A 20,617-nucleotide genomic window follows, 5' to 3' on the forward strand; every position below is an offset into this window, starting at 1 on the left:
TTAATCCACGGCTTCTCCACTGTTTTATTGTTCGTTTATTACGATTATAGTTATTGTTTAGGTATTTTAGACTTACTTTACATTGTTCAGGTACCCATTTCCTTTATCATTCCAACCGTACCCCCATTAACATGTCTATCGAGGTGATCACTATCGATCAAAGAACTGTCACTTACCGAGTGGTTTCCATGCACAGACATGGCACCTACCTTTTCCATTCTCGGTGTTACATATTGCACGGCCATATCAGGCTCACTCTTGATATCTGGAGAAACATTGTGTCTTATGTATTGAATGACTGGGACAGGTTCAAGGTGTGGACTGATGACGGTACAGGAGATAATTATACTACACAGGAGCACTAAAAGAGTGAAATGCTTAAGCCCTTCACGTATGGTTCTGCATGTGAGTTGATGGCTGCCGCTGAATTGTTCAATTGTCGCTTTCAAGTGTACCGAAATGGCCAAATATTTTACACCTTTGGACAACCATCAATGCCTCTTAAACATCTTAGATTCACAGGTGACGATTTGAGTAAATGTTTCATTTTATTTTTCATTACTTCTTTAATACACTACTTCTCCGCTGCGAAGCGCGGGAATTTTGCTAGTTTTATAAATAAAATTCAAGCCATTCTTTCTAGCATTAGATTACTGTGGGAAGACACCAATCACTCTAAGGCCAGTGCACAGCCAGTTTACTTCCTTTCAACCTATTTCTTCTTTTCAGCTAGCTGATATAATCCTGCATATGAAACCTTCCAATTATCTGCAAGATTTCCTACCCGCACACCTATTTAAAGATACTTTTAGAGTGTTTAGTGCACTTGTGTTGGCTATTATTAACAACTGTCTAAAATCCAGTGTAATGCCAGACAACTTTAAACAGGCAACTGTTTAGCCTTTACTGAAGAAGCCTACACTTGATCCTACAGCGCTTTCAAACTATAGGCCTATTTCTAAGCTCCCATTTCTGTCCAAAATTATGGAGAAAGCGGTTTCTTAGCAGTTACTTTAATATCTGGAGGATAACAATGTATGTGATGTGTTTCAGTCAGGTTTTAAAAAACTTCATTGTACTGAATCGGCTCTGCTGAAGGTAACAAATGATAACTTATCCACTTTGATAACTTTGGACTCTGGTTCATTTTGCAATCTTGGTCTTGCTAGATCTCAGTGCGGCATTTGACACAGGGAACCATAATGTTCTGTTAAAACAGCTTGAGGATGAAGTAGGTTTTCAAGGCTGTGGACTAAAATGGTCTGTGTCCTACCTGAAAGGCAGATCTATATCTCTTAACATAGATGGGAATTTCTCTCAGCCAGCTCCTCTCACACAAGGCATCCCTCAAGGTTCTATCCAGGCTCCCCTTCTATTTTCCCTTTATTTGCTCCTCTTGAGGGCCATCTTTTACAAACATGATGTCGCGTATCATAGTTATGCTGATGATACGCAGCTGTACCTCAAAGTTAGTTCTGACATTACTTCATCTGTAAAAAAAGCTGTTGAAATGCTTTGAGGATATTAAATATTGGAAGGCACAACATTTCTTACAATTAAACAAAAATAAAACAGAAGTCATTATTTTTGGTCCAACCACATTTGCAGTTAAAATCGGCATGCACTTAGGACCGTTGGCAGCAATGATTCATAATGATGTCAGAAATCTAGGTATCATCCTTGAGTCATCACTAAGTTTTGAAAAACAAATCTTCATAGTAGTAAAGCCCAGTTTTTACCAATTGAGGCAAATTTCTGAACTAAAATCATTCCTTTCACAGAAGGACTTGGAAACGGTTATTCATGCCTTCATTACGTTGTGGCTAGATTATTGTAATTCCTTATATGTGGGTCGGCCAAAATCTGCTCTGTCGTGAATTTAGCTGGTTCAGAATGCAGCAGCTAGATTTTTGATTGGGTTGAGAAAAAGGGATCACATCTCCTCCAGTGAGGTGTTGCATTGATTTTAAAATCCTGTTTGTTTTTAAAGTCTTGCATGGTCTCACTCCAAAATATATCTGTGACCTCCTTCACCACTATGTGCCACCAAGAGCACTGAAGTCATCTGGACGACTGTTCCTTGTAGTGCCAAGATCTCGGCTGAACTCTAGGGAAGACAGAGCTTCTTCAGTTGTTGCTCATCCGAGGTTTTTAAAAGTCTGCTTAAAACCTACTTGTTTTCTTTAGTCTTTCATTGTGTTTGATGGGATTGTGGTGAATGTTACAATTGGCTGTTTTATTAATCTGTTTTTGCATGATTGTTTGTATTGTGTTTATTTTAATGCTTTTTTGTATAGGACTTTGGCACAACCTCTTGTTTTAAATGTGTTTTTATAAATAAATAATCTAATATTTTATATATATATATATATATATATATATATATATATATATATATATATATATATATATATATACACACTAGCAAAATACCCGCGCTTCGCAGTGGTGAAGTACTGCCTTAAAATTTTTATTAAGAAGTCAACCTTTTTAAACTGAGGGAGAATATTCCAATAATTATTTGTTAAGGATCTCTTTCTATACCACATTGTGAGTTCGGCCCTTCGGTTGTAATATGACCAAGCTGTGTGCTGAGCTTACTCTTGAGCATGTAATTTACAGTTGGCCATGTGAACAGTAATCTTTTCTCAAATCTCACAGCTTGGATTGCTGCTGTCATAATCAGTTTGAGTTTCATGGTTTGTTTCAATGACAACAGTATTTGTAGGACTTGTGTTGAAGAGACATTTGGCATCTGTCAAGCGTTGTAAGTATACAACCGGTTTCATCAATAACTTCACATCCAGTTTTTGAGAGTTTAAAGATTCATAAACATCAAAGTGTCCACTACTGAAATCGTCACCTGTGAGTCTAAGATGTTTAAGAGGCATTGGCGGTTCTCCAAAGGTGTAAAATATTTGGCCATTTCAGTACACTTGAAAGCGACAACCGAACAATTCAGCGGCAGCCATCAACTCACATGCAGATCCATAGGTGAAGGGCTTAAGCATTTCACTCTTCTAGTGCTCCTGTGTAGTCTAATTATCTCCTGTACCGTCATCAGTCCACACCTTAAACCTGTCCCAGTCATTCAATACATGAGACAAAATGTTCCTCCGGATATCAAGAGTGAGCCTGATATGGCCGTGCAATATGTAACAAAGAGAATGGAAAAGGTAGGTGCCATCTCTGGGCATGGAAACCACTCGGTAAGTGACAGTTCTTTGATCGATGGTGATCACCTCGATAGACATGTTAATGGGGGTACGGTTGGAACGATAAAGGAAATGGGTATCTGAACAATGTAAAGTAAGTCTAAAATACCTACACAATAACTATAATCGTAATAAATGAACAATAAAACAGCGGAGAAGCCGTGGATTAAATAAAAAGGCTGTAGTTATCAGCTGGGAGACGTGAATCCCGTGGCAAAGCAAGGAAGGGAATGTAGAGACTGGAGCGACGGACGGCCTTATACAGGCAGGCAGCCAACAACGTGTTGAGGCGTTGGGATGGGGGACCCAACGCCGCCTGACACGGTGACCGAGCTGCAGTCTATGGACGTATATATGTACGTAAGTAGGATTCAGTTAGCGTTGGGAACCCGCGTACCAAATTTCTTGAAGATAGGCTCATAGGTAACAAAGACCGTTGGAAAGTTCAATATGGCGGCTGACAGTGGCGTAATACCACTGAAATAAGTACGTACATCGGTTTCGGTTAGCGCAGGGTAGCCGCCTACCAAATTTCGTGAAGATGGGGTCATAAATAAGAAAGTCCAACATGGCAGACGTTGTCGACCATTATGACCGTTACACGTAGAATTTCGAAATGAAACCTGCTTAACTTTTGTAAGTAAGCTGTAAGGAATGAGCCTGCCAAATTTCAACCTTCTACCTACACAGGAAGTTGGAGAATTAGTGATGAGTGAGTGAGTGAGTCAGTGAGGGTTTTGCCTTTTATTAGTATAGATCAAGACATCCTCGGATACTAAAGCTATGAATATGAATTGTTCTCAGTAAAAATTATTACATTTTTTTTATTGATTTGGAAGTTTGTCCAATTTCACTACTATGCGGGTGGAGCCGCTGGGACAGTTAGTGTATTATATATATATATATATATATATATATATATATATATAGATATAGATATAGATATAGATATAGATATAGATATATATATATATAGATAAAATACCAGCTACCAGCAGCGTGAAATACTGTCTGAATATTTTTATTAATAAAAAAGTAAACATTTTTAGACAGAACGAAAATATGTAAAAAATTAATTGTTAAGGATCTCTCTGTATACCACGTTGTCAGTTTGGCCCTCTGGTTGTAATATGACTAAGCTGTGTGCTGAGCTCACTCTTGAGCATGCAACATACAGTTGGCCATGTGAAAAGCAATCCTGCCTCAAATCAATGCCAACCTTTTGTAGTGTTTGTCCCTGAGACTTATTAATTGTCATTGCGAAGCAGAGCCTTAGTGGAAATTGAACGCGTTTGAATTGAAATGGGAGATTAGATGGTATAACGGGGATGCGAGGAATAAAAACTGTGTCATCTGAGGCACTGCCAGTAAATATAGTTGCTTCAATTAGGTTTTTTTGTAGAGATGTGACCTGAAGTCTTGTGCCGTTACAAAATTTCAGTGGTTGTAAGTTTCTGCTTCCTTGGCGAAGGTCGTAAACAAAAGAAGACACCGCAGTGAACACAGAAGAGAACCCGTGGATTAAATAAAACCTACACAATAACTATAAAAATCGTAATAAATGAACAATGAAACAGCGGAGAACCCGTGGATTAAATAAAAAGGCTGCTTCATTGGCGAAGCAAGGAAAAAGGACTTTCTTATATATCGTTTGTTTATAAAACAGTGTAGAAGCTCTGAGAAAGCTGCTTCCTTCGCAAAGTAAGGAAACGACTGAAGAGATGGCGTGGACGAGGTAAGTGTTCGGCAAGGCAGCTGAAGCGCTGCATTATGGGATCTGTAGTTTATTGTGTTACCAGTGCTTATGTGCATATCCCCGGGTCATTAATAACAATAATATAGTATATAAAATGATCTCGCGGGCCGGATATAATTACGCCGGGCGGATGTTGCCTCGGCCTTGAGTTTGACACATATGGAGTAAATAGAACTTGAAAAGATATATTTTTTCGTACATCGAGATCGCGTGCTATTGTGGTTTTGCTTGCATGCCTCAATAAGTCATCCTCCCCTCGCTCTTACTTTTTTACCGTTCATCTAATGAATACACTGAGTATGGCTTTACCAAAACAATCATTGATGGCGAATAAAGTATCCATTATTCGAGTATGTAGATCGGGGTATATATATACATATATTTATACCCGCGTATCGCAGCGGAGACGTAGTGTGTTAAAGAAGCTATGAAAAAAAAGGGAACATTTTAAAAATAACGTAACATGACTGTCAATATACAGTAATTGTTTTGTGAGTTTTACTGAGTGTTGCTGTCATCAAGGATTTGATTATCATTATTTCTTTCAATCAGGTTCGTATTTGTAGGATGTGTTGTGTTCAAGTTACATTCCGTGTTTGTCAATTGTTGCAAAGATGACAGGTTTCATTCATTGATTCGTTTCTTACTGCATCAATAAACAGCTCGTCTTCTTCTTTATCTGAGACCGACACAATGCATGCACAGGTTTTTTTTACACTGTCTTCCTTTAGCGGGACATTGACTTTTTCCACCGTGTGCTTTGTTTCCACAGTAGCTGCATTTATGAATATGCTTGTATGTATCAGACGCTTCATATTTTTTGCTGCCTTTTCAATTGTGTAATTCGTTTTTGTTCAGCGCTCTTTGGAACTGTTCCATTTTGTCTGTGCACTGCGTCAGTTCACGTGAGCCGCTAGGTGTTCATGCATCAAAGTTTCCCAGCTGTGCTGGTGCCATGTCGTGCTATGTCCATGGCTGTATCTAATGTTACCAAGTCCCGGCACTTAAAACTTTCTCTCGCAGTTTCGCTGAGTTTGTGCCAAAAACAACCCTGACCATCTAATTTTCCTCTGCATAAGGACAGTCCTTCACCCGTGAATATTTACCCGTGGCAGTTTGCTATTGGATTGCCGCTGACGGACGGCCTTATATGGGTAGGCACTAAATTACAAACGCCAGCGACAGCCTGTCTATGAACTTAATTTAAAGTTTAGGTTTAAATCATGCTTTGTTTCCGAAGTAGCAGAACTCATGAATATGGTTGTATATGTCACTTGCTCGCTTCTTATTGTTTCGCTGCCTTCTCAATTATATAATGCATGTTTTCTTCAGCGCTTTTTGGGCCTCTTCCTGGTTTTCTACGTACTGCGTGATTATGTGGAGGCGTGATGATGTCACATGAAACTCCGCCCACGGTTTCAAGCTCATCTCCATTACAGTAAATGGAGAAAACAGCTTCCAGTTATGACCATTACGCGTAGAATTTCGAAATGAAACCTGCCCAACTTTTGTAAGGAAGCTGTAAGGAATAACCCTACCAAATTTCAGCCTTCTACCCACACGGGAAGTTGGAGAATTAGTGATGAGTGAGTGAGCGCTTTGCCTTTTATTAGTATATATATATATATATATATATATATATATATATATATATATATATATATATATATATATATATATATATATATATATATATATGTGTGTGTGTGTTTATGTATGTATACATTATATATAGAAACATAGGTAGCTTCTTTGTTAGATCGTGAGCAGGAGCTATCAACATTATTTTAGTAGTATGGGCAATTTGCATAGGGAAGTTTCAGCTTAACAGTAGGAGCCCTGAAGCCTATGAAAAAATTCATAATGACGTGCCACCTTAAGCAGAAAGTAGCCTCCAATCCCATCCCCCACCAATGCAGCAGAACTGAGAAACATAATTCTCAGAGGACAAATCTGTTTATCTGGGTGTTCAGGTGTCTGGAATTGTATAGGGTAAATAATATATTATTATTTGGAATGCATATACTTCATGTGTGTTCCATGCCTACAACGATCTGGGTAAATGTAGGATAACAGGGAATGTGAGGCAAGAAATGTTGAACACATAACTAAAACAGAAACTTTTTTCATGTTATAGTAAAAATTGACAAAATGCTGACCTGAAGTGTAAAACGTGTGAAGGCTGAAGTCCAAATATCAAATAAACACTTTCACAAAAGGTATAACAAAACAAGTGCATTTTTATTCAAGAATATAACTGAAGAAAAATAAATTATTCAATTTACATGTTGCTGTCAATGTGTAAAAACCGAAGCCCAAATATCAATCAACACAAACAAGACATGACTGGTGTAGAGGTAAGAACTGCTGTCTCATAATCAAGAGGTTGGGTGTTCAAGCCCTGGTCCGCCCCGCATTTACCATTTTGAGTAGTGAGCTCCTGTTATTATTCTATTACATAATAAAAACATACATTTGATCCGAGTCTGTAAAACCCACTGTACATTTTTGCTAGCTGTAAAAGATATCGCTGAAGGGATACAAGCACACAAACACTGGAGAATCATGTCTTTTTAATATCTTGTCGTTGAATTTTTTTTTATTGTATTATTTTTGAATAAATGTCCTCAGGGCTTCAAGGATTCTAGTGTTAAAGTTAGTGCACTCTTAACTGAAACTTTTCTTTAATGACTGTAAACCCAAGAAGCTATCAGTACAAATCAGTACAGTCATGCATCTATCAAAGTTACCATTTTGTAGGTTGGTTTCACTTTGGGTGGCTGCATCCCACTAAACTGTGGAATGTACTCTGCTACACCAACTGTTCCAGAACATGCTGAAGATCAAAGTGTACTAGAGTTAAAAACAGAGCTATCCAAGAAAATCACAAACATGAGATGTAATAAGATGTGCCTATTTAAAGTAGTACATTAATTTAAAACATACTCAACTTTATGTCAAGTGTACAAATAAAATTCTTACTTTGTAAATACAGAAACTGAATTGCATGAAGCAGTGGCTTCAGAACCCAATACACGTGTAGCATCTTTCAAAAGATAGCAGCAGATACACAGTCACAAGGATTCTGTAAGTAAGCAGAATTAATCTAAACTAGACCGACAAACTTCCAGGGTGTACTGCATAAATGTTAGCTGTGCATGCCCTCCTTATAAGTTGCCTACTTTAAAACTTGCATAAGAAACTTGGTGTAAGTTAAGAAATGTTAATAATATCGTTCGCATAAGAAAAGAACTGAAGCATCAGGCAGTTGTATTAGGCAGTTGTGTTGTGTAATTCTATATAGGTGATTTAAAATAAATGTATGGGCTCCATAATGTCTTCTTCACATTCCTTTCTAACAATTATTGGCAAGGGTGGCTCAATGAGACACACATCTTTCCTTTTCTTCCAATTTAGTAGTTTCTTTGCACTTCTTCTCCACATGCAGATGAACAAATTCCTAAAATTTCAGAAGGTACAGGGAAAACTTTGCATTGTTGGTGGTCTTCTCATTTGTTTTAAGAATTAATACATCTTTCCATTACCTTTTCACAAAGGGTATGCCTACCTTACTACAAATTACAAAAACAGTAAACTGTACAATTATGACAAATATAAACTATTTACATAAAAATATTATTAAAATAGTAGGTGACTTGTAATAAACAAAAAAGAAAAAAAAAACATTAAAAGAAGCCAAAATACTGTCTTACCATGGTTTGGTGGGCATCTAAAGTAACGAATACCACCAACAGCACCATTGTTTTTGCCTTCTGGCTCATCTAATTCTACCCCAGCCCACTGTCCACCGGCAAATTCTGTAGCTCCACAAAAGCGTAAAGTTCCAACCTGAAATCCAAAAGAACACAAAATATCCTTATATAGCTTTAAATACTCTAGTCCAAAATAATAAATCATGTCCCACAATTACCTATTGCTGTGGTTATGCTCACAGAAATTTTTGGCCAGACACTGTCATATGATTTCAGGTCTATTCTATGCAAGGATTAACTGTAAGCTGTTACTGGATTGCTTTACCAATTCCTCCTCATTTGGTGCAAGATTCTTTTGGAGTACTGTAACAGGCTAATTTCTTCTCACTGCTTTTCTATGATACTATCAGTGAATCCTGATGCTAATTGCTTGCCGGACCTTTGTCCAAGCTGCATGGTCAAAAAACAGCAGGATGATATAGGATGCATGGTCAAAAACAGGCAAGTGAATTTGCAAGAATTTCTCAGCGGGCAATTCAAACTTCAAAGATGAGTTTCATGTTTCATTTTGAAAGAACAGTAAGGTTATGTTTTCCTAAATGTCTAAACAGAACTTCCAATGAATGGCATTTTGAAAAAACATCTTGCTCTTCCCGCACTCTCTTATTGACAGACTCTCCACATTTACTATTTCAATCAGAAAGACAGATAGACAAACAGTCAAAGAGCTGAGGTAATGCATGTATCTCAATAGGCAAACGTATTATAAAGTAGGCCTATTTTCATCTTGAAAAAAAGAAAAGCTACAGATGTAGTAGAATGGAAACAGTGGGGAAATAAAGATGGAGCTCTGCCTTAATTCTACACTCCAATATTGTGCTCATTAGCCCTTTGTTGAGTGCTCTGCAGAGTTACAGTCAATTGTTCTGAGTTCTTCCCTGCATTTTTGGATTGTAGTTTTTGCACAGTATTCCATTAATACAGTATCTCTGCCCGATTTTAAGCAGTTTTGTTTTACTGACAAAAAAGTATTATTTAGTTTTGACTGGGCTTTTTTAGGGTCCATCTCAGCATCATTTGAACGAGATGATCATTCTGTGAAACCAGTTTGGCTCAAACAGTTTTCTGAGGAATGTGAAATATCATGATATCATTCCACTCTTCCATTAATTTCTTATGGTTAATTACATCACTAGGCAGTTTACTTTCTATATATATTTTAGCATAACCTACTAAATCCTTGTGCTGTATATACTTGTTTGCACAATGATGGAAAACAGTGTTTTATAAATACATGATATTTTGTTTTTGCAATCTAATATTACAAAAAATAGGGTTAATAAAAAAAAAATAAAAAAATAGGTGTACCGGGTCATTGTTGTCATACAGTAAAATTCATACTTGCATATGCTAATTAACATGTAATATAAAAACATCAGCAGCCTCCAAAGCCACCATTAGCAAGCACAGTCATCTACATTAAAATATTTCAGGACAACTTTTGACTCAAAACTAAGTCAACCAGAAAGCAGAAGCTGTACACACAAATTTTCACTGTTGTTTCCTCGCTTTTAAAAACACGTAGTCTTATTAATCAGCTGCAGTGCAATAGTAAAATTATGACATGGTTTTAGTTCTAAGATTATATTATTCATTTTAGTTTTAGTACTGCTGGCATAGTCTGAAAATCTCACTTGTAAGTGTTCATGTACATTCTCTTGTTATCTGTGAAACATGCAAAGATGAACAACACTCAATGTATATAAGCAGCACACAAAGGATTTCATGAAAGTTTAGCTGGTGGCAATAAATTGATTAAAAGGCAAAATAGTAACATTGATGACCAATTACAAAGTTTTGGTATCCATTCTACTACTAATTCTTTGGCAAATTACAAATTATGTTGCAGAAGAAACTCAAGCGACAAGCCTGTTTCACCTTAATGTGTGCAACAGCACAGTTTTTCATTTTAATTGATTGAAATATGTCATTTTGTGCATGCAGAGAATTAGGTTATTTTCTGTGTGAAGTAATAACCGTACCTTCACTTTGCTCTATGACTAAACATTAAAAAACAAATTTAAAAAATAGAAAACAGACAAGTGAATACATACATCACTACCATTGTTAATGTTAATTATCTCGGTTGTGCAATGATGAAGGTGAAATACAGTCGTCCTCAACTTGGATGATTGAGTGCTAGGTATCCATTCTTCTACTTGGTAAAAATCCATTCTTGGGTGCTAGGTATTCATTCTACTACTAAATCTTTGGCAAATCACAAACTATGTTGCAGAAGAAACTCAATCAACAATCCTGTTTCACCCTAATGTATGCAATAGTAGTTTTTCATAATTGATTGAAATGTACTTCACAAAATAAACATGTCATTTTGTGCATGCAGAGAATTCAGTTGTTCTCTGTGTGAAGTAATAACTGTACCTTCACTTTGCTCTAAACATTAAAAAACATAGAGTCTGTCCCAAATTATAAGCTCCTAACATACAAAACCTTGGAGTTATAATGTGTTTTGCGGACTGTATGTCAAGATAAAAATAAGACAGACCGGATGCAAAAGTCACAAAACACATTCATATTCTTATATTGTTTGCTACAGGTTCATATTTAATGAGCTAGGTATTTGTTTCAGAAGCACTTACCTGAATAAAGAATAATGATGTGGCTATATTTTATTGATTTATCTATTTGTTAGGAAAAATGTAATATAACATACTCTATATTTTAGCATATTTAATTGGCTCAAATTTCAACGCATGATTGAGAGCAAAACACATTTCATACTGTTTCAATGTTAACATGCCTCTGTACTTTCAAAACAAAAAAAAAATGAAATAAAATGCTACAGTACTGCCAGTTTTATCCTGTTACAGTGTAGTGAGGGTTAGGATGAATGACAAAACTACTTATGATGGTACTATAGATTCAAGGCTAATAAAAGAATACTCTATATCACTAAGGAAATACTCTATATTCTTGATATTCATCCTCTAAATGAAATAAATATACTGTACATCTGTGGCAAGTGAATAATAAAACAAATTTCAAACCATGTGGCTTTCTGTACTTATGTTAATGCTACAATATTAATTAAATAAGCTGCTGCTTATTCCATGTTCATTCCTAAAAAAAAACAATATAAGTTGTAGGAGAATGGGCATCTGGGTCAGAACAGAGAATAATTTATTACCTGGATGGTAGGCCAGCACAACGACGCAGATGGATTGACCAACGGCAGAAAAAAAAAAAAAAAGTTTTGCTCAGCCGGTATCAAATGATGGATGGCAGTGAGAGCAGGTCAGGAGCAATTCCATTCCCCATATGCTAGGTGGCAGTTGTCCTCATATAGAAGGTTCTGTCAGGGAGGACCTCCCTACTTCCCTTATGGCCCAGAAGTGCTCCCCAGAAAACATGGCATGGCACTGGAATCATTCCTGGGTCCGACATAAAAAGAAGCCTGCTACCTTATGGAGTCAGAGACGGAAGGTAGCAGGCAACATTCAGCAGAGGTAGAGAAGGAGAAAGAATTGTGTATTTTTTTGCCTTGTCAAAAAATATCCTTTATTTTATTCATATATCATGTGCTGTATTGCTGTGTATGTGGTTTGGGACTCTCTGGTGCCCCCTTGTGGCCACATAGCTTTTCTTTCAAAACTTTAACACTTTCCAGACATTCAAGTCACTCATGATGTTGCCTTAAAATTAAACTCATCTTCCCTCAATCCATAATCAGTAGAACAACAGCAGTACAGTACAGTCTCACAGATTCATGCAGGTACTTTAATCCGACTGCAAAAACTCTTACTTTACTCATGCTTTATGGCTAACAATGACCAAGGGAACATTGCATTTGTGGTGCTTGTTTCTTTTGAAATGAATAAAGTGTTTAATATAATATATATAAAGAAAACTGGGAATGCACATATCCCAAATGTTTAATTCAACTGGGATTGACTGAGACTGAGTGACTGTTTGCATTGCATTAGTAAATTATCTCAGAAAATGTCATCTCATATAATACAGCATTTTGCTTTAGTCTTATTTTACTTTTTTATATTTCATATATAGAGAATGTATTGTTTTCATAAAAAACAAATTAACTTTGTTGTTTCCCCAGTAACAAATTTTTATATTTCTATATCATACTATGACCATTTTTGGAAAGATGGGTGCTTAGGTGCCTGTAGTCCAATTTTTGTAGATATTATACCTTAAGAACAAATGGCTTGAAATTTGAACAATATTTTAGACAACTCGTAATGACTTTTGTGAACTTTGAGCTTAATCCAGATCTTGATTTATACACTTTTAAAGTTGAAAATTTTCAAATGCAGTAGCCATTGCAGCTAAACTTAATACCAAAAAAAACACAAAACATTAACAGATCAAGCCTCTAATAAATTGCATTACTTTTTTAAAAAAATGCATTTCTACTTAAAATTTTGAACTTGGGCACCTTCAGTTTATGGGTGGGGGGTGCTAGCCCCATGATCATCTCTGTTGTGTGACTGTATTTCTACTCATTCTCCTACAATTTTCAATATCTTAAATGAAATAAAAAATGAGTAAAGGAATTAATATAAGTTTAATATAGTTATGGGCAAATGTATTCATTAGCTGTTTAAATTTTGTCCATAATAAAAGCCAGATTTCTTACTTTTAGTTACATAAAATACAAAAACTTACCCTTAAAGCAGACTAAAATTTGATAAATAAATCTCTGTGGTTTGTATCTTGCATATATTTTTCTAATTTCATGCCCTCGTAGTGTTTTTAGAAACATTCTGCAGGCCACACCAAAATCTTCTTTTATATATATATATATATATATATATAATCCTAAGCATAACAGTGCAACGATTTTGTGCAACAATTTTATGTGAATTTTTATGTCACTTTTTTGTCACGCTTTAAAATTGGGCTTATTTTAAAACCCACATATATATGTTTGGTATCATTCTTTTCAGAATTTATTTTAATGTGATGCTGTTAGATTTTCAGATTCTTATTCCGTTTTTAAATTATAAACTAAAATATCAAGAAAGTCATGGTTTTTATCAGTTAAAACAAATGGATCATTTATTTAGTCTCTTATAAATACTCATCGAGCATAGTAGACCTCAGTTTAACAGCAAAACTCCAAACGATATGAGAGTAAATATTTTATTCTCATTTCATGATTTTTTTACTCCGTTAATTTTTCTTTTAAATATTTATTGAATTTTGTGATTTTGACTCCAATAAATAATTATTTTCCTTTACAGATTTTACTAATATTTTGGCCACAAAAGGCACCAGAGAGGGTTGCCCCCTAATAAATAAACAGATAAACAAATAAATAAATAGTGATTATTGGGGTAAACAATAACTTCCTCCTCACTCTGTTTTTGCCAGCTGGTTATTTTTTGCAATCTCCATTTTACCGTCTGAAACAACTTTTTCACTTTTCATGGGCACACTATCTCACAGTACACTAGACTGAAGAACAGCTTCGCATAACTTGAGCAATTAGCCATTGAAAATGGAACTAAATATTAACCCAAACTCTGGTCCATGTAGTTTAAATTCTAAAGACAATTAAAAACACACTTACTTTCTAAAGAAATACATTCACTGCAAAGAACGGAAAAAGTTGGATATACTAATGTATGAAGCAAAATAAAATGAAAACAACAAAATGGTCTAATTCAACTTGTCTAAAATCCCACTTTCTATGAGTCATCCACTTTATTAATATTTCACTGTCAGTAAATTACCAAAGGAACTGCATAGCAATTTTGCATTAATGGAAGAGAATATAAGGCCTGTTCAAATGGGCTTTAGTATTGATCACTTCTGCTCCCATTTAGATTGGATTAAAAAAAGAAACACACACAATACTGGGAGTGTCGTGGCAGAGGTCACGGCAGCTTCCGACTTTTCCCAAGAAGGCACACAGAGTCACATAAAGGCAGCAGAATCGGGCTTTTATTGCATGATGCATACACACACTCAGATCAAGAGAAATGTGTGACCAAGGATGGGCAAAACCATTCTTTTATTACAATTCTTATCGTCTAACTCATTTATTTCTGCTATCCAACTCCCTAACATTCCAATCCCCGCTGTCCTGCCTCCCACTGTTTCCACCAATATTTCCCAATATTATCGTAGCATCTTTCCTATTCATTACATACAGTATGTTTTGAAAGAGCCTAATCCCACCTAGTACTGGTCTATTGGTTGCCAATCCATATTACTTACTCGGAGTAGTGGAATTCACCACCCCAATTCTGTGCACACTTGACCTTTAGTTTATAATATCTTGGTGGTGTCTAGCTTATTTAGAGACATAAAAAAAATAACTAAGCCTTTCCAGTTTAATTCTCATAGTGCTCAAGCTTAACAAAATATAACACTCATTTCTTTCACGTGCTCATGATTTGTTTTAAATAAATACATTAATCAACAGTAATCATCAATAATCAGCAGTAAGATAGATATACACCTCTACGGGAGTTGTCAGCTGAGACTATAAAAGTGAACTGGCTTTCCATCACATCACAACAGCTATGTGGGAGCATTAAAAAAAACACAATCTAGGTTTTACCCACGACTTACTTAACACTATTAGGTAAGCTACTGCTAGCTGCTGACTATCCATACTTCTCACATGCTAACTAAATGATGAAGCACATGGTATTGTAGGCAAATATTTATCCAGTAATTATGTTAGTTGTGGACACCTACTGGCTGAACATTTTTTAAGAAACAGATAATACTGTACTCATTTAAATGATGCAAAAACTTGTGCAAATTTGTACACTAACTTTTTTCATGTGAATACTGACTAAATTCATTTGACCTTAACAAGGAGGAGAAAATTACTCCTAAATTAGTGGTTCTCAAACCATTTAAACTAAATAAAAGTTGTGTATTATAATATGATTATTCAAAAGAGAAAAGGGATTTGAGCTATTTTACATTGAATTTAAAACAAGAGCACCACACCAAGCAATTTAAAAAGGAACACACAGAAAAACTTTGACTATGAAAACATAACAAAAAGAAAATCCAAAGTATAAGTCCACCAATCTCAAAGTCATTGGGTTAAAAGATGAATAAATAAATAAACAGTCATAGGAAATAGATACAAAACTCCATAAAGCCACATTGAGCATCACCTTTCTGCAGATTCTATATTTTTATTGTCATTTGATTTAAGCAGTGAAAACTGAATCCAAATATTAAACACTTCACTTGAGCTGATTTGTGAACGTGACCAATAATTCAGAATTTTTTTGCTACAACTTTGATCATACCAAAGACTGATGAGAACATACACATTTTAAAAAGGTTATCACTTTCCTTCGAAGAACTTAAAATGCAGCATTATTTTATTTAGTTTTGAAAAGACACAAAAATGTTTACATTATTCATGAATATTTTTCAATGCTTCATATTTTATCTTTTCCAATGAAGTATTTGGAGCAATTCAAATCATAAGCCTAGTATACTTTTGTTCAATTAGCTCAGTTCTTAATATAGTTTTCTTGATAAATCAACAAAATAAATTAGTAAATTAAATCAGTTATCAATATAATTTTTAGTAATAGTGGCCATTATATCTAAAGTTAAGTTGGAAAAGTTTGAACAAGGCTTACATTAAATATCTCTTAAAGCAGAGTGTATTTTTGAAGTCTGTTATTTTTTCAGAATTGTGGCAAACTTTTATTTACCAGAGAATCATATTTATAATTTTTAAAAAAAGGTTCCACCAGCTTTGACATTACTGGCATGCTGAGGTATCAGAACATAAATCAAAAGCCCTAAAATTTACCAGATATATCCATTTTCAAGTATAAATAGTCCACATTTTGTTAAACTCGCCTTCTGTGTTTCTGAGGTAGGATTATGACAAAGCAAGAAAGATGGAAGTAATTAATATACCATAAAGTCTTGGAACTATCTTTCCTAAGGAAAGGATATGTACATGCCACCTTCTCAGTTCACAGTCATTGTAATGGGTGATGTTTTATAAACAACAGACTGCAAATCAGAAGACTTGAAGTATTAATAATGTGTCTGATGGTCTTTATTACATAATGCCCTTTCTGCTAAAATGTTTCACAAATGCAACTTTCATTGAATGAAAAAATAAAACATTGAATATCTATAGTTTCCATTAACCCTCTTACTATAGAGCTTAGATTAGATGTAAACACAAAACAAAAGCTGCCAGATTTGGCTTTGATCAAAATACATTTCAGAAAATGGAAAAATGTTTCCAAAACTTAATTACTCATGATTGCTGGAAAACTGCCTCAATTACGAACATAAATGGCAGTCTAAAGAGACAAAGCATGCTTGTCCCGGATAGGTTTATGCTTTTATAAGCAGAGACAGCAAGTCCCACTTTATATAATATTCTGATTTATATAATAATAATAATAATAATAATTGATATTACATAATATTCTGATTTCCAGATATGTTCACCACCACCACCACCAATTGCCATTTGACCTGAGTCTTGTTGTAGCTTCAGGCTGAACATTTTCCACAGGTCTTTCCAATTCTGTGTTTTTTTCTCTTCTTTCATGTTGAATCTATTCCAACTCCTCATTTATATATTCTTATTCTCTTGTGAAAACAATATCAATACCCACTTTCCTGAGCTGTGTAGCATTTTAAGAGATGAATCAATACTCAGATGTGAAGTTTTAAGGTTTGTTTTTATGTTTGTTCTGTTGTACCATGGACTGGATAGACACTTTTACAAATAATACTTCAGTGAGCACCACAAGTTCCTGAGGCAAACAAAAGTATGTCACAATCACAAAAAAAATAAAATTTACTTCAAAAGCACAAAGCCTATCATTTAAGATTAGTAAGTCACTAATATACAATGTATTATATGGTATACAAAAATATTAGGATATCCATCACTGTAAAATTAGATCTCTATGTTGAAATTACAACACCCTACAAAAGTAATGAAAGCCTTCAAAAACTTTTCAAATGTTACGAAATTCTGTTTATTATCCTGTTACATTGGAGTCATGAAAAGATGGAAGGAAGCCTGAGCTTTTGGGCTAAAGCTTAAGGTACAAAGTTTAAGATTATCCATGCCCCAAAAGCATAAACCTTATAAAAATTTGAAGTGGTGAAACAATCCTGCTGTGACAAAAATTATTTTCAACAGGAATTTTTTTTTTAGTGATGAAGTGAAAGTTTATTAATAGAGTACAAAATCAGAAAATATTGCCCAAGTATGAACAAAGATCCACCTTTCTGCAAGTCAGTATTCACACAGAGATGCCTTTAACACTAGAATTACCAGTGCCTACGAAAAACCTCGTAGATCCGTCCCACCTTAAAATGCTTCAACACCTCTCCATCAGCGTCTTTTGTCCTATAAATGTGTGGATAAGCAGCAAGCAGTCTGCTATGACATTCCCCCCACCCTGCACAATTTTCTCAGCACAAGTCTGTTTACCTGCGTGTCAGTTGCTTATAGTTGTATAAAGTGAGAAGTCAAGCAAAATGACACCTTTTATAAATACTATATCGTTATTTGGAACACTTGCATTTCATGTGTGTTCCTTGTCTACAACGATCTATGTAAACACATCATTAAAACAGAAACGTTTTCATGTTTTAGTAATTGACAAAATGTAGACATGAAGTGCTATAATGTGTGAAGTCTGAATTCCAAATATCAAAAAAACACTTTCACAAAAGGTACAAATATAACAGAACAAATGGGCTTTTATTAAAAAATGTAACTGCAGAAAAAGAACCCGCGTTAGCGTGCAACATTGACACGCTTTTGCTATGATAGCTTTGGTGGCACAACGGTATCAACTGTTGACTGGTAATCAAAGCTTAACGGGTTCGATCCCAGATGAGTCCGTTTTGAGAAGTGAGCTGCTCGTATTCTTACTATTTTAGAATAAAAACATACATTTGATTCCAGTCTGTAACAGCCCGTGTAATTTATGATACTTGTAAAGGTTAGCTTTGTTTTTCTTTTTTATTCAGTTTTATTCTCTCAGCCGCGTTCACGATCCCAACTCCCCTCCCACTGCATTTGACACTGCTGTTTTCACATAGACGCGCTATAACAGAGGTAAACTCAAATCATGACGACAGTTCTACATCGGATCAAAAATGCACTTTTGCCATTGCTTTTACATAGCTTTTATGTAAATAACATATAAATGTTAATGTTTTGGACACATGCACCGTCCTTTGTATGTAAGAGCCAGATCGAATGTTATTTACCTTTATTTATTTATTTACTTCCTACAGCGTAAAATCAAAAGTGCATTTTTGATTCCAAATATCAAAGAAACTCTTTCACAAAAGGTACAAATATAACAGAACAAATGCGCTTTTATTAAAAAATATAACTGCTCTTACGTACAAAGGACGGTGCATGTGCATTTGATGAAAGTGGGCAATTAAAAAAAAAAATGGAGTAAGCATCACAAAAGCAACAGGAGCTGGTACTTTTGTGGCATGTCCTTGAAGTTAAATATGTATTTCTTACTAATGGCAAGAACTTTGCTGTTAAATGCATGAAGAAAACTGATCTAATATTTACTTGAATAGCTTGGTTAAACTTTTTTTAAAAAAGAAATATTAAAAAGAAAAACACTACTGAACCATTCAACATACATTGTTACTGTCTGCTCCAGTCCAACATACAAATGTTGGATGATGACACAATATTGACCGATACAGCTATCAGTAATAAAGAAAACCCCTGCAATTTGTGCACTTGGTTAAATATTAGTGTTTTTATTCTATATAATATGTAAATCTGGTCAGATTAGCCACATACATTTAAATCAGTTTTCATTATCACTGTATGGCATTTTTTTCTTGCTTACTCCTAAATGATTCCAAAAATAACTGGTCACTGTTGGAATATGAGAATTACCAAGGTCATGTAGTTCACTGTGTGTTGTATTAAGGGTCACTTAAAGATCTTAAATGGGTATTTTTTTTTCTCCTCCGAGTTATGTTTTCTAGCTTATCTAGCTCTTTTGAAATTACACCTTTGGAAAGTCAGTCTCTTAAACTGTCTTCAACGAGTACAATTTCTAGTTTGATTTTACACACAATCAGACACAACACATATTTAACCCCAAAATTAACACCTTTACTGTATCTGGAAAACAATGAAACAATCAAAAGATACTAATTTGTTCTATTTGATATTACAGCTTTACTGACAATTATCACTTGGTAAAATGGACATATCAGTAAGAAACAATAAACTACTCCATCATACACAAAAAATGACACGCTTTAGCAATAATTTCAATTGGTTATATTTTGCTTTTATGCTTATGGTCATGTAAGACTTTAATTAATAACTTTATCCTTATACTTTTAATTTTCTATCATTTACCATTTGGACTATTTGTTTAAATATTTTAGTATTAGCCAAAGTAACAATAAAGTGATATATCCATACATAGTTCACTTTAGCACATTAGTACTGTTCTCTAAATTAGATGTACAAGAAAGATAAATACAGGGCATCCCAAAAATGTATCCACACTTTGCATGATTTTAAATGCAATGTTTATTAAAATACATAATACTAAGTTTTATAGTTCAAATTAACAAAGATAAACATAGACAAATGCTTAATCAAAAATAGTATTGATTAGAACCTGTCTGGTTTTAAAAAAAGTTTTGAACAGATCCTCTTAGTGAGAATTTGATTTTTTTCCAATTTTAAATTGTTTATAACATCAGTTACCCACTGGTTTAACAGAGGTGGTTTAGGATTCTTCTAGTTGAGCAAGATAAGTATATGCGCTAATAGTGAAGTAAAGGCAATTATAGTTTGTCCTTCTCCTCTTTAAGTCCATCTGGGAGTACACCAAACACAGCTATTAATAAATTAGGAATGATTC

General features: G+C 34.8%; 1 protein-coding gene across 7 annotated transcripts in view; it reads right to left on the reverse strand.

The window, feature by feature from the left end:
- The window catches only part of LOC120525759 (CAP-Gly domain-containing linker protein 4-like), a 159,629-nt gene that overhangs the window by 66,089 nt on the left and 72,923 nt on the right, over window positions 1-20,617 (reverse strand). For all 7 annotated transcript variants that reach the window (XM_039748340.1, XM_039748342.1, XM_039748341.1 and 4 more), the window contains one exon: window positions 8,685-8,820. In XM_039748340.1, coding sequence (XP_039604274.1) covers window positions 8,685-8,820 — 136 coding nt within the window. The remainder of the gene's footprint in view (window positions 1-8,684; window positions 8,821-20,617) is intronic.

The sequence above is a fragment of the Polypterus senegalus genome, chromosome 3 (assembly GCF_016835505.1).
Source record: "Polypterus senegalus isolate Bchr_013 chromosome 3, ASM1683550v1, whole genome shotgun sequence".
Classification (NCBI taxonomy): Eukaryota; Metazoa; Chordata; class Cladistia; order Polypteriformes; family Polypteridae; genus Polypterus; species Polypterus senegalus.